General features: G+C 40.4%; 1 protein-coding gene across 1 annotated transcript in view; it reads left to right on the top strand.

The window, feature by feature from the left end:
- PLD5 (phospholipase D family member 5) overlaps positions 1–14,413 on the top strand; it is a 191,098-nt gene that overhangs the window by 125,962 nt on the left and 50,723 nt on the right. Inside the window, 1 exon segment of the mRNA XM_055714919.1 lies at positions 2,193–2,307. Coding sequence (XP_055570894.1) covers positions 2,193–2,307 — 115 coding nt within the window.

Genomic DNA, 14,413 nt, shown 5'->3' with positions numbered 1-14,413 from the left:
AAGCGGGTCCAAAGGCTGCCTGAGCTCTGGCACATCGGGAGCCTGTCCCCCTGGGAGAGCTGGGGGACGGGGCAAGGCATGGGCTGGGAACTGGGCAGGCAACAGCACAGTGATTGCTTTTCCCGGATTCGGTTAGAGTTTAGCACTGTCAGTCAGCAGCAGGGGCAGGAGAGACCCTCCTGGGGGGGAGCATGGCACCTGGGAATATCGGTTAGTGCCTGCCTGCTCCCTAGGATCACGATGGAGCTGCTGCGTAACTCCATCTGCAGCATCTATCCCCTCCACACTGTTATCTCATGAATTCTTACCTCTGGTAACATCTGCCCCTCTTAAAAAAATCCCAACACAATCACTGATGTAAGAATTAAGGCTCCTTTTAGCATTGTGAGGAATGTGAGGGAAAACCACTCGTTGACTTGCACAGCAACTCAGTAAGGGCTTTTGGGGGTGTGAGTTAAATCATAGGTGTTATTTCTGACATATGGAACCGCTTTGTCACCTCCAGAAACATTTGGAGCTTCAGGCAAAGCGTATTTTTGTTCTCCTGCTCAGTTAGCTGTTGTCTGATGCTTCTGTTATGGCACTAGCTTGACTAGGAACCCTGGGGCAAGCGGGGAGCTGTGCAGTGGATTTGAGCCAGCAAGAAGGGCAGATATCACAAAAGTAAAATATAAACAGTATATTAAAATTAAAAATAAAATAAAGTAAAAATTAAAAAATAAATATATTAAACAACAACAACAAAAAAGTAGTTCTGTGTTTCCTTTGCAGCCTCTGGCTGCTCTGTAATTTTGAGAAAGCAAGTTTTTAGGGGGCTGGGTATTCTTATTTTGCCACGTCTATTCAAAAGAAGTGGATGTTAAAAACCAGGTCTGTACTGTAGACAGGCTACTTTCTGTGACTGCTTAATGCTGACGGCCCAGCAAGGCTGGGAAGTGTCAGCCTGTGCAGGCAGTGACAGCAGAGGGTGGCTTTCCACCGGCTGCTGCTTCAGGGTTACGTGTGGGAGGAGGGCTGCTGCCTCAGGGTTTTTTAGTCCACGCTATGTCAGATTGCATCATCCCAAAATGCTTTTGCTTTCTCTGTTTTTTGTTGAACAGAAAGATCTTTCTAAGATTTTTAGAGTAAGTCTGTACAGAAAACTATCCGATGTGGTTCTGTGGGAAGCTTGAGCTTCTACCTGTTTTTAGTTAGTATGGCTGGTGCTTTTTGGTTGTAGCTGTGCCTTGGGGCCAGCTTTGTATTAAACCAAGAGTGAACTGGGTGGGTAGGGCAGGCACTTTGTCAGCTGTCTAAAACCCAAAGTTTTTGTGTGTTCAGCTGCTAGCTGTGGTGTCTGCTGGAGTAAGCCAGGATGGCAGCGAGGAAATAACCTCTAACTGCGGTTGTAGTAACACAGCACAGTGGCGATACACTGGATATTTTATGCTGGACATTGTGTAGTTAGATGCTTCTAAGCATTTTTCATGAAGTTATTGAATCTAAAACTTACGCGATCAGGAGATCTACTTTTTCTTTATTTCTTGGATATAGAAACATGGTGATTTGAAGTGTTGTTTTTCATGTGAAACAAATGTCTTGATTTCTGTTTTAACATGCATCTAGCTTAGTCTGACAATTCCTTTTTTTGTTCTTTGTTAGAAATAAGGTATAAATAGTGAAGTTATAACAGTGTAAGTAGAAGCATATGAAATACATGTTGATCATTTTTTTCTTTCCTGGTATAGCTCATCTAAAGATGAGCACACAACCCCTTGAAAATATGTTATACTATGGTTAGAACCACTTACATAAAAATAATTCAATACAGAAGAACTGTAATAAACTCTTTTCCTTGCCCTTTTTATTCTGATTTAACAGAATGCAATTATTTAGAAGAAAATTAATTTTTAAATATGTTTATACAGCATAAAAAATCTGGACACTTCATTCTCTGTGTGTCACCTCTTAGCAATAGTATCGCACAATCTGGGAAAAGGAGGAAGCAAGTTTGGCCTTCAAAGCAGTATTTCTCCAAAAAAATGTTGTTTGAGTTGCTACCCTTTAGGGTAGACTTAACTATATCTAGGCAAGTATTTACTCAGCTGTTGTGCAATATGTTTTTGATTTAACATGTGTCTTTATTTTGTTGATATGCCGTTTGAGCAGTTCTGTGTCTTACAGCTTCTGCTGTCCTTTAATGTTCTTCCCAGGGTCAGCGCCTTTTTGAAAAATTGCTTGAACTGGCGTCCCGAAATATTGAGATAAAACTAGTGAGCGATATACTGCCCGTGGAATCCAAGGTATTAAACGACTTGAAAACAAAGGGTAAGACCAAGGTCTTTATGTTGTTATGCCATTGACTGCGATGTCATGTTCCTTGTAGTTAAAATGCAGGCTCAGCTGGGGTATGAGGTGCCCATTATCGGTTTAGCACTGTTACCCTGTAATCCTTCAGCTTTCTCTGGTTCATAGCAATCAAAAATCTGAAACTGTGTTACTGGAGTTGGTGTTTGCAGTTTGCAAGCACTTAAAAAGGCTATTAGGTAAATGTTTACATTCACTATAGCCACTTGAACAGTAAGGCAGCATGACCTGCGAAACTGCTATAATACCTTGTGGGACAAGATAGTTTCCTCTTTGAGCAGTAGCAAGATAAATTAATAAAAAAAACTTGTCTATGTTGCTGATGATTCTGAGGCACTACAAAATAGACCATCAGTCAGATTTAGCCAGCTGACAAGGTTTTCTCTGCTACCTGTATTTCTTAGGTCCCTGCTTTCCTAATCATTGTTTTGTGGCTTAAAATCTCTGTTCAAAGAGGGATTACAAACTGACACTACATCAATGAATTTGCTTTATATGAAACCGTCAACAAATAGCAAAGAGAGTTTAAGAAATGCTGGAAGAAATTAGACTCTCTTGGGAGTATTAGCCATCCTATACACAATTCTCCTGAATAATAATATGTTAATTATCTATAAAATCTGATAAATTATGATTCTAAGGGTAGGATACGTTTTTTACAGGGCAAAAAGAACCTATGTGTTTTGATGGTGATCACTTTTGACACAAATTACTATATGGAGCGCAAAGGGAGTTCTAAAAAATGAATGAAGGAAAGCAGTCACTTTGTGTAGCAGCACCCTAACACAGCATGCCTGTCTGTGGTATGGAAAAAAAACAAAACAACTCTTTTCCAACAATAGTCAGTCTTTGTTTGTTTAAATTCCTTGTCATCTCCTCACCAGGCAAGTAAAAGAACATTACTGATGGAAGAACTAGTCCCTTAAAGAGGTCATCTGTTAATTATATTTAAATGTGCTAACTACAGACACTTGTCGTTTCACAACACTGCCTGTTCCAGGGCTTTGGCTGTTTCTGGTATGTAACCAAAAGCGGTACAAATCCTTTGATAACCAGCAAGAGTGCATCAGCTTTGTCAGACACCTGTGAAGTGAGGAATTACCTTGTTCTCAGGTGTTGAAAAAGAAATAGGTATTTTAATATCAACGTCAGTGAAACTGCCTTTGAAAAAGTGATTTCTTTTCCCTGTGATTCTAATGTCCCAAACTCCCATGAGTCAGAAGACGGGAGAGGCAGGACCTGTACATTAATATTGATGTACCTGGCAATTTTTTATTTTTATATTTTAGCTATCGTTTATTGAGAATACCCAGTATGAAAACCTATCATTTTTCAAGAAAAGGTCAGCAAAAACTTTAGCTGGAAAAGGGAGCCATGTTTGTCATGAACTCTTCAGTGTATGTGGGAATCAATCTGACCTCGGAGCTTTTTGAACAAGGAAACAGAACATTGGCCTTTACAGTTTTACTAGCTTTAGTTAACCTTATGCCTTGTTCAGACTTTTAAGACAGGAAATTTTAGAGTGTTCAAATGAAGTAATGAATATATTTGAGTGCTCTGCGCTACAAAGGATTGGAGAAAGTTGCTTGTATGTAGTAATTGTGAGTTTTGCTGTCATCGTCTTTGAACCCTGTAATTGTAGATAACGTTGTGTACTGCTAGCCTTTTTCAACTATCAGTATTATAACTTCTTGATTTTATCACTCTGAGCTGTGGGGTTTTTCTTATTTCATGTTTTCATTTGGTTAATTCTACAAATTCTGATATTTTTGTTAGAATGTCTCGATTACGGCATGGTGATTGCCAGCTCTGTTGCAAGACTTTCACCTGCACTTAGGTTTGTCGTTTGGTTTTTATCTTTGGGAAAGCTAGGCATATCTTCAGTTGGTTCTGCATTCCTGCAAAGAGATAGGTTAGTTTTAACATTCAGTCAGATTTAGTTATCTGGATTTCATTTTGAAATGAGCAGATCTTGTGTGAACAACAGATTCATGCTATGTCCTGCTGGTGTCAAATAGAAGCTAACTGGTGAGCTGGCTTAAAAAAAAAAAATCTACCCCAATTTCTATTAGTTCAATAATACTAATAAATACAGTAAATGGAAGATGTATCTATATAAGCCTTTTTCATGTCTGCTGGAGAAAGCAAAAACACTGTTATGTACTACCATTATCTTAGCTGAGGACAAACATATTCAGCTTTGCTATGCTATCCTGGAAGATCTGTCTACTAAAATTATTTATCTCTTTGCTCATGAGGCAGTGGCCACCTGCATCCTCAGAAATCAGTTAGGTTGACCCTTGAAAGGGAACTGTGCATCATCATTTGGACACGCATATTCATGAAGATAACTAATGTATTTTTTTTCCCCTGCAACTGCTCAGATTTGCCTTAGAAAGTATGCCATGCACCTTTTTTAATAGAAATGTCCCTCTTGCGGGAAAGAAGGCAGTGAGTACATCGATACCTCAGCTACCTTTGAAGCTTCTCAGGATGGAGAACCAGAATGCATTTGGCTGAACAGACCCAGACTCCTACTTGTGGTGTCTGAATCAGGCAGAGAGTCCAAGCACTACTCGGTGGTTCACCAGCTAGTAAACCGAGCTGACTGCTCCTAAACAGTGAATATGCTTGGAGCCTAGGCCATGGGCAGTAGCATGGAGAGAAGGCACGTACATAGCCTGTGGGTCTCTAGGAGTTTCATGCATTCCTGAGCCTGCCTTCACCTTGCTAGGTAAGCTTAGGCTAGCCTCATCTTTCTGAGGCAGGTTGTATGCAACCTTGGGTGGTAGGCTGTCCATGAGAGACAGCTGCTATTGCATGGAGAAGGTGGAAGAACCTTGCCTTTCTTTTGAGCAGACTGGGTGATCAGAACCCTGGAGCTGTGCCCCTGTGCTGTGGGGGCTGGCTCCTGGGGCCTGGATGAGGGATAACTTGGGGGTCAGCCCCAGGATGGACCCGTTGATACGCTGCGCAGGAACCCGTAGGGATGCTGCCGTTCCTCAGCCCATGGTCACCTACCGCATGCTGCACCTTCAGGCAGCGTGCCCTTTCTGACTTCAGTAGCCCAGGTAAAAGTCTTGTTCTGGACACGGTGGTATGGATTTATATGCGGTTGCTTGAAGAACTATACTTGGTCATCCATATTGTCTCATGCAGTGGGTTGGTTTGGTACTAGGAATACAGCACTGCTGCATCTCAGCACAGATGTTGAGACTATTTCTGCCAGCCAGATTATTCTAGCACATCTTCCATTTTTCTAGACAGGCATGCATGGATCCCCCTTGCCTCTTCTCCCCATTTCTGAAGTACTGTAGAAAGCAGCTTTGATAGACCTTTTCCAACCCAGGGGTGCATCCTAGAGAACTCCTTACACATCCTTCCTCTCCAGCAGCCGTCCCTGCTGATTAACAGAGGAGAAAGTTGAAATGACTTCAGATTTGAGCCGATGGGGTAAGATAAAGCATAACTTATGTGGACAGGAGAGCAGGACTGAACTGATGTACAGTAAAATAAAATCAGTGATTTACAACTGCGTTGCTTGTACAGATACCTGCGCTAGCTGTGAACCTGCAGGCTTTCACCACTGCTAGGCCTTTTTTTGTCATGTCTTTGCTACCCTGACTCACTTGGGCTAGCTGTAAAACAGGGTAGCTTGGTTACAGAAGCAGTTTAGCAGCTGCAGCGGAAACATGGGCTGATTTACTGCGCTAACACATGGCACATCTACAGCTGTGGTGGCAGGAGCCTCCAAGTGCTGAGATAATGTACATTTGCTAATAATTGCTGCACTGTGGGAGTGTTATTTAGTTGCAAGATGAAGCATGCAGAAATGAGGAAATACCAGTCCCAGAATGTATATTTATTATAGACTTTAATTACATTATCAGCTTCTATATTTTGCATAGAATACCTGGCTGGTACTTGCTATAATCTTACCACATTAATCAGAACTTTTCCCCTTGAATTGAATGAGAATACATCAAACATTTAATGCCTAAGGCGGATGATGCTCATTCAGGAGATATTATTTCTGCTGGTAGTGGCTAGAACCCTTTTTTTGTCTTCATATTTAATGTATGTCTCCAGGCTTTCTTTATTGCACATCTGCCAGATCCTGCACTGAATGCAGAATGATTAATTTCTTCATAGGCTTTTCCCTGCCGCTTCTCACTGTGGTTTGTGAGTGCTCCACAAATACAGTATTAATTAATTACTTTTTACAACATCGCTGTTAGATGAGGTCGCTTGCTGCTTCTGTTTCCAAGGGGAAACTAGCAATTATTAATGGCAGCACAGGTACCAGAAACCAGGTCTGACCATTTGTTTTCTGTAGTTGTAATTAAAAAATGTATAGGAGTATCAACTACATGTAAGTTGTCCCAGCACATTGTCAAAATTATTACTAAACAGGCTGTAAACAGTGATTTTATTTTTGTAGGACCTTTTATAATACATGGTCCTAGGCTGTGAAGTCTTGCTTCTCTGTAGTTAATGGTACAGCTGTATTTTGCTATCACACGTGTATACAAAAACTATGCATATATGTATATGACTCTCTTGTGAAAGGTCTGCCTGTAGGCAAAATGTGGCTCACTGTGTCAACAAACATGTTCTTCTTTATCCTCACTGTGCTGTGACAGTAGCTTATTAATGCTTGTTTTCAAGGCTATTGTTTTAGCCTTTTCTCAGCTGTGGTTCAGTCTACTAGATTGAAACACTTCTTAGAACCCTCCCACTCCTTGCACATAATTATGTACCAGCCTTTGTTCCTCAGTAACGTTTGAATAGCATTGTCTCCAATTAGCAGATTGTTGTATCATTTCTTACGTGTACAGAATCTAAATCCCTTACTAATTATGATTTTATTTTAGCTGACAGTGTTAATGCTGTCATGCCAATGGATTTCCCTTTCTTCAAATGGCATTGCTTTGTGCCTTTTCTACTCGCTTTTTTCCCCCAATACTGCCTTTTCATGAATCATTTTTCATTTATTTGCGAGGAAGGCTTTTTGTTTTGTCAATGCTGGCTGAAGTAGATATGAAAAGAGGAGTCTGTCTGTGTCATAATGTGATTTTTTTACGAAATAAATCAGCTAGCTCAACGAATAGCTAATGAATGTTAGTAATGAAACCGGAAAATATGATAAAGTCGTTGTGCTAGGGCAGGATCTAATCACTATATCACAGGTGCAGCCGTTCCTCACTGAGCAGTCTGGGCACATTTGCCCAGGATTTACACTCTCTCTTAACTTGACACAACCAAACCAGAGAAACTAAGAAGTTATATTATTGCAGGGAGACAGAGAAATGAGTAGGAAGCGGACCTCTAGCAGCTTTTTGTGCTTTTATTTGTACACTTGAGTTTGCAACTGGTAGCAGATACCTTTCCATGACAAATTACATCAGATTGTATCTGGGCAGCTGCATGATCTCAGCCTCTCCTTTGCCGTCCCTGCCTCCTTCCTTGCACCAGCGATGATGTGGTAAAACAGTTCAGGGGGCTGATTTGGTTACAGACTGGGGGGTTTTGAGTTTGGTTTTTTTTCCCGCTGGCTTTGGTGTAGTTTGCATTAGATTTCTGAATTACTCAGTGTGTGGTTTCACAGACATAAATGGTGAGTACAACACAGAGATAGAATGAAGCTGGGGTTGGCAAGGGAGGTAGGACCGACCACTGGAACCTGGTTTAGATAGGCTTCATCTGCCATGGCACCAGAAAGCTCAGGATTCGTGTAATGCCTAGGGAATTTTAGTGGTTTGGGGTTTTCCTGTACTTCTGTTTTAATGACAGTATTGTATGATGGACAGCAACAGTAAATATAATTTATATATCAGTTGAAAGGTGTTAAGTCCCATATTCTCTCTGCTGCTGTTGGCTGGTACACGTAAGTTGCTGCATAGTTTCAGAGCTGTGATGCTTGTGGCACATGAGTTGTTCTTACCTTTGGCCACAGTCATGTTCCCTTTCCCCATCTAAATGTGGAGGAGAGGGAAGATGATGTCATATTTTTAACATATTATAGAAGAACTGAAAATCTTGTGTTATGCCATAGAAAAAGTGGAAATCACCTGGGAACATCAGTCCAATGTCTTCTTATCAAACAAGCTGTAAGTTAAGCACTTTTTTTTTTTAACTTAGACAATTTGTGTACTGCAAAACCTAAACCCTAGGGATGTGGAGTTCACCATTTGGGAGAAACCGCCGTTTTCTGTGAAAAAGATAAAGCTATAGGAGTAAGAGAGAACAAGGTTAAATTTCTCTGGGCCTAAAAGACTTTTGTGTTGTGGGCAACCTGGGGTTTTGTGAAAGCCATTGGAAGGGTAAACCACGATGATACTGATTTACATTCAGCCCAGAATATTGAGGTTCAGTATTAGAGAAAATGTTCCAAATATGGGGACAGTGGGCTGTGAGCAGATTATGAAAGAGCTCTCACTGGTAATTCTAACAAGAAAGTAAATGAGACGCTGAGAGGAGTGGCCTCGTGAGTATTTATCTCTGGTGTATGGGGAAGGTCTAGATTGGTTTCAAAGCTGGTTTTAATAGTTTCATAATGATTTGGAAGGAGAACATAAACTTACGTGTTTAGTGCTTTCATCTCAACATAAGAAAGAAATAATTTTTTTCCAGTAAGAATAATCATGGACTGGCACAACCTCCCAGGGATGTGGTAGAGTCCCTGTCGCTGGAGGTGTTCAAGATGTGACTGCACAGGGTGCTAGATAATTTCATAGAGGCTCCCTTTCCCACTAAAGATTCGGCCAGATGACCTTCTGAGGGTGCTTCTAATGGGCTTTTCTATGATTGAAAGTAGGCCTTTAATTCCTCTTCATGTGAAGATAATGTCAAGAATTGAAGTAAAAACACTGCAAAGACTAAGAAGAAAATAGACTCCATTTATACAGTGGGAAGCTGGAATCCCAAAGGTGGGTCTTGAAGAGATTTGTGCCTCTCCAGATGGCCAGTTTTTGTACAATGAACCGCACAAATAACATCTTCTGATGCATGCTCCATAGGAGTGCAAGGAGTGCTCTTGATAGCTGAAGTTCAGTTGATCATTTTATGTAAGGCATTACATGGATTTGTTGCTCCATTGTTTGCTTCATCAGCCTTTCCTAGGCTGGATTCTGCATGACCCCGTGAGAGGGAAGGGTGTTGAAGATAGGATAAGTTCCTGCTCTTCTAAAATTCAGCACTACCAAAAATAGACTAATTTTCCCCTATGATTTTTCAGGAACAAGTAAGCAGAATCCTTTGTGAGGACCAGTAGACAAAGGGGTGAGAGTCTTCTTGAAGGAAGCAAGTAGTTTGGATCTGAGTTTCAGAGAATTAAACAAAGGTGGATGTGAATGGAGGAGGAGAAATCCCTTCTTCCATTCCTTTCAGATTTTAAGTGTTGATATTTTTCTAAAACTCTGCCTAAGCCTTACCTTAAAATATGACAGTGTTCAAAAGGCAGCTAATGAAAATTGTACTGGTGAGGCTTTTGACACCTGATTTAAAATTCATTTCTAAATTTTGATTTAATATGAATCAGACCTTGTTCCTTTTTTATTATTATTTTATATTCCTTGGGTACCCACAGCAGAGTAGATCCGTGATTTGATTTAGATTTTATTAGTTACTGCTGGAGAGTGTTTCCTGGTATTTTCTTAATGGCTTTCAGCCGGTGACAAGCAATCTTAAAGCCAGTGCCAAGATGAAAGACCTCATTATGATCTCTACATCTTAGAACTGCATAATAACTTTGACAGGGTTCTGCATAATGAGAAATGCCAAGCAGAATTTCCAAAACTAGTCACATCCCATCTTGAAAGAAAGATGCAGGTGCCAGTTTTGCATCAGAGATTCAAGCATTTGAGTATCTACCTAACATCTGGGCAACACTAACAGGCAGGAACTCGTGCTTGGCTGGTTTGGGGTAAGCATATTTCTGCTTAGGCACCTAAACTCTTTTACCTCAGTTTATGTTACTACGTGTGCACACATCCGCTAATGTCTTGATAGCAAGGAAGCGTTCAGCTTTGGGTTTATGCCCAAATTGAGTGAGAAGACATGTGCCATGTTTCTCACTTGTTTCAGCTGGGGAGTTAGATGCTGCAGTATAAGGTAAGCCATCTCCACCCTATGAATCGTGGCTGAGAGGAGCAGGTGGGTGGCTTTTTTGTTACATCTTAAACACCCGTATAGGTACACGGAATGTCTTTGACACAGAACATCTGCCTGAGCTGCAGAAGATCAGGTTAAAAATCCCGCTCTGTCTGAAGGTTTCTAAATTGTTAACTGTAAAGAAGAGCTGTCTACCTTACCAGGCACCTGACAGAAAGCAAATTGTTCAAGCTAGTATTGAAAATCTTAAACTTGGTAAACCAGTGTTTGCAATCACAAAGAATTGGGAAGTGCAGAGGGTATTCTGTAGTGGCACTTCTTCGGTCCCTCCTATTCGAGCTCTAACAGTGTGCAGAAAATCTAATCTCCATCTGCATTTAAAGATGACTCTGGTAGTCACACATTCATTTGGGATGGAAGAAACCTGGCTTCCAGTCCCTGCTCTGCTTCTGCTTCTTCTACTGTCCCTAGATATATTTTGAAAGAAATATTTTGCCCTTATTTGTGAAAGAATTATTTTAAGCTTCCAACTGTAGGACAGGATTTTGAAATTTTATTGGAGAATCAGTCCTTCTGTGCAATTCCAAATGAGTGGCTGGAGTAGAAAACATACCTGGTGTAAACATTTAGGCATTGCCTGCTACCTAGTTCAGATGTCCTTTAGCTTAGAAAAAAGAAAAAAAAAAAAGCTGCTGATAGTCTAGTTTTTATTATAGGTTCTGTAGGAAACTAGACGGCTAATCTGGAAATAAAACTTGCACTGGACATACAAATATACTAAAATTAGGCATCGTAATCAATCACAATGTGAAACAGCTTATTTTCTCTTATGTAGATGAAGCTCACCAACTTTAAGAACATTTAAGCGTGGCCTGCCTTACCGAGTTCTCTAGCATGAGATAATTAGCAGTATGAGGCTGCCGCATCTGCAACCAATAGAGACAAAAAATCCTCACTATAATTTAAATTCTGAAGGCAACCAGGACCTTGGGTTGTACTGGCTTGTTTTGCAAAGATGGAGAGGGGGGAAAAAGGTTCACTTAAGCCAAAAACTGTGCCCATCCGAGCCAGATATGCAAGCAATAAATTCTAATTCTAAGCTCTACAGCATCTGTGTGTGTAGATTTTATTTAGAAATGAATACTTTTTCTGAGAGGAATGGCTGTGTTCCCAGGGACAGTACCCTCCCATTTATAATGTGTACTTTGCATTTTAAAATCAGGCACATGCTTTCCAGTATTTGTAGTCATTGTTTCAAAGGCCCATAGGTAAATAATATTATTTTTTTCCTTGATGACTTAAGGCTATGTATATTGTCAGGTACTTTTAAGATGATAGGTGTTTAGTAGAAACAATAACTTAATCCTTCTGCCTTGAAATTTGTAATTGAAAAGGCCTTTATGGTAGATTGATCAGTATTTTAGTACATAATTTCAGTTTGCAAATGTCCTTGCTCATGAGTCTGTTATTAATGTGTGTATATTCATGGATTTGGCAGAAACGGGCACTTTTATATTTCATAAGCTCCAGCACAACTATGAGTGTTGGTAATCCAACCATCTTGTGAACAGCCAAATTGCTTTTGTCTGGTAGTAACTAGTTAGGTCCAATGCGGCAGCTTCGTAGCACAGGGATCATCTCCAATTCTTGCTTGATAGTTTACATGCTGGAATGGATTCTTCTTGTGTGGCAGTAGCTGGTTTGAGTCGCTGACACTTTTTCATACAGAGGAACCAATAATGGATGGCATTAGCAGAAATTAGTTGTGACATTTTTAAAACATAGTGAATAGCATGCAAGTTCCTACCTACAGTTACTGGAGGAGCTGGTAAGAGCTGCCAGGGCCATCTGAGCTCAGGAAACATTTGTTAGGTAGCTGTGCTCCCTTTGAAGAAATTTTGGCACCCCGTGCTTTCTCTTGTATGCAAAAGCACCAATGCTGTCCCATCCTGAAAAGAGATGAAGGCTGATGGCCCTACGGAGAGGTCCAAAGAAAGCAGGTTAATTTATTGTTGGTGAAGTTTGTCTTGTCCATTCATGTGGTTCCCACATGTTTCATGTCCAGTGGAAGCCTGACTGTCTTCCTAGAACCATGCCTTGGTCAGTCACAGCAGTCTTGCTTGTATGACTTGGTATATTTTTGATTGCTACTGTTTGCAACCAGGTTTCAGCCTTCCTGGTGATGGTGAGTCTTTGTTCTCTCACCTTGTTCAAGTCTTTCATGTCGTCTGGACTGAAATGCAACTACAAACCTGGAAGCTCTGAGAAGACCATCATCTGAAGTGACATGACACCGACGCTTGGATCTCTACAGTTGTATACATGTTTTTGCATCCTTCTAACTTCTTTGCTGCTTAGCTCAATCCATGTAACACTTCTGCTTCAAACCTGCAATTAAAGGATCGTGTGCTCAAAGTTATATAAGAAGTTGTCAAAAGCATCTAAAGGCGTTAACAAATGTCCAAACCAAGCTGACCCTGTTTCACTGACACCATTTGCTTTTCATTTGATGAATACTTTGGAAAGGCTACTCAACTGTGCCTGCCCTTGGGTTGGCACATAGAGCACAATTGTACCATAAAGTAAACCCATGTGATCAAATCTTGCCAGTTTATTCAGCGTTAGTTACCAAGCTTTAGCTTTGTAACAAAGAGGTGCCACCGTCATGCTAACACTGGTCTTTCTGGTAATCTATATTGATTTTCAAATTAACCTTAGGCTTCTACAGCACTTTGGTGTATTACCGATTTTTCACTTAGCCTAATGGTTGGAAAGTAAATTCCATTAAGCTTGTCCTAAAGTAATTCAGCTGGAAGAAAATTTCCCAGAATATCTCTATGCTACTCTCCATCATTTCCATCTCTTATTGCGTATCCTTGTAGAATGATTGTCTCTAATGCTCACACCTGAGAACAGAGTGCATTCAGCATCTTTTCCTCCCTTTGGACAGAATATTAACTAGCTATAGTGTGCAAATACCAGTAATTATGTAGTGCAGAAACTGACAGTCGCTTCAGTGACTCCAAACAAAACAGATCCCTGCTTTGATGCTTTTAATCTCAGTAGTCAAGTTTGCAAAAATTGATGGGGAAAAATATTAGCAGGGTTATAGGACTAAATAATATCTCTAGCAAGCTTCAAAACCATGTTGAAAGAACATTATGATGGTTGTAATGTCAAGGCTTCAAAAATAACAGTTCCTAAGCAAAAGGTCACAGAGCAACTGTTCCCAGCCATAAGGCTGGAAACGAACGGAAGGTCGGTCTGCTGCGCTGGGGTCAGCAGAGCCGCACGCTTACAGAAGGAATGTAACAACCCAAACAAGTGGAGGTTGATATTCCCCTTACTCTGTATATCCTTTAGTAATTTGTAGGTTAGGAACTGCCTTTTCATGGAGTCCAGCAATCTGTTGTGATTTCTTCCTTTAATTTGTGCAATCACTTTTGAATCTATTTGTATTTTTGTCATCCACAAAACACTAGAAACAGTAGCAAAGTATTCTGTAGCATCTGTATCCATATTTCCTCAATATCTTTTTGATTCACGTTATACAGTTTTACATTTAGCTTGCCTGAGTTTAATTATACTTTTCTCTCTTTCCTTCCCCCTCTTTTCTTTTTTTCACAAGGACTCAAATCTACTTACTGAAGTACACCATTTTATCTTTAACATTCTTCTTTACATTCTCTTTTAATTGTCCTTGCACCATCTCTTGGGAGAGGGGTATTTGGTTTTGGTAATCATACACATTTATGCCGAGCCTCTACGAAAATGTTTACAAGTATTGTCAGGAAAACAGTAAAGCTTTTTCTCTTTGGCCTTTTGTTTTTCTCTTGGCATACATCCTTGCGGTATGACGGTGGTCTTCCTGAAATCAAACATTAGCAGAACAGGCTTGTGGGGTGTAGATGTTGTTGTCACAAAGATAATGAGCTGGAGTACAGTGTGTAGTTGT

This window comes from Falco cherrug, chromosome 6 (genome assembly GCF_023634085.1).
Source record: "Falco cherrug isolate bFalChe1 chromosome 6, bFalChe1.pri, whole genome shotgun sequence".
In the NCBI taxonomy this organism is placed as follows: Eukaryota; Metazoa; Chordata; class Aves; order Falconiformes; family Falconidae; genus Falco; species Falco cherrug.
This window is presented reverse-complemented; position numbering and strand designations above follow the sequence as displayed.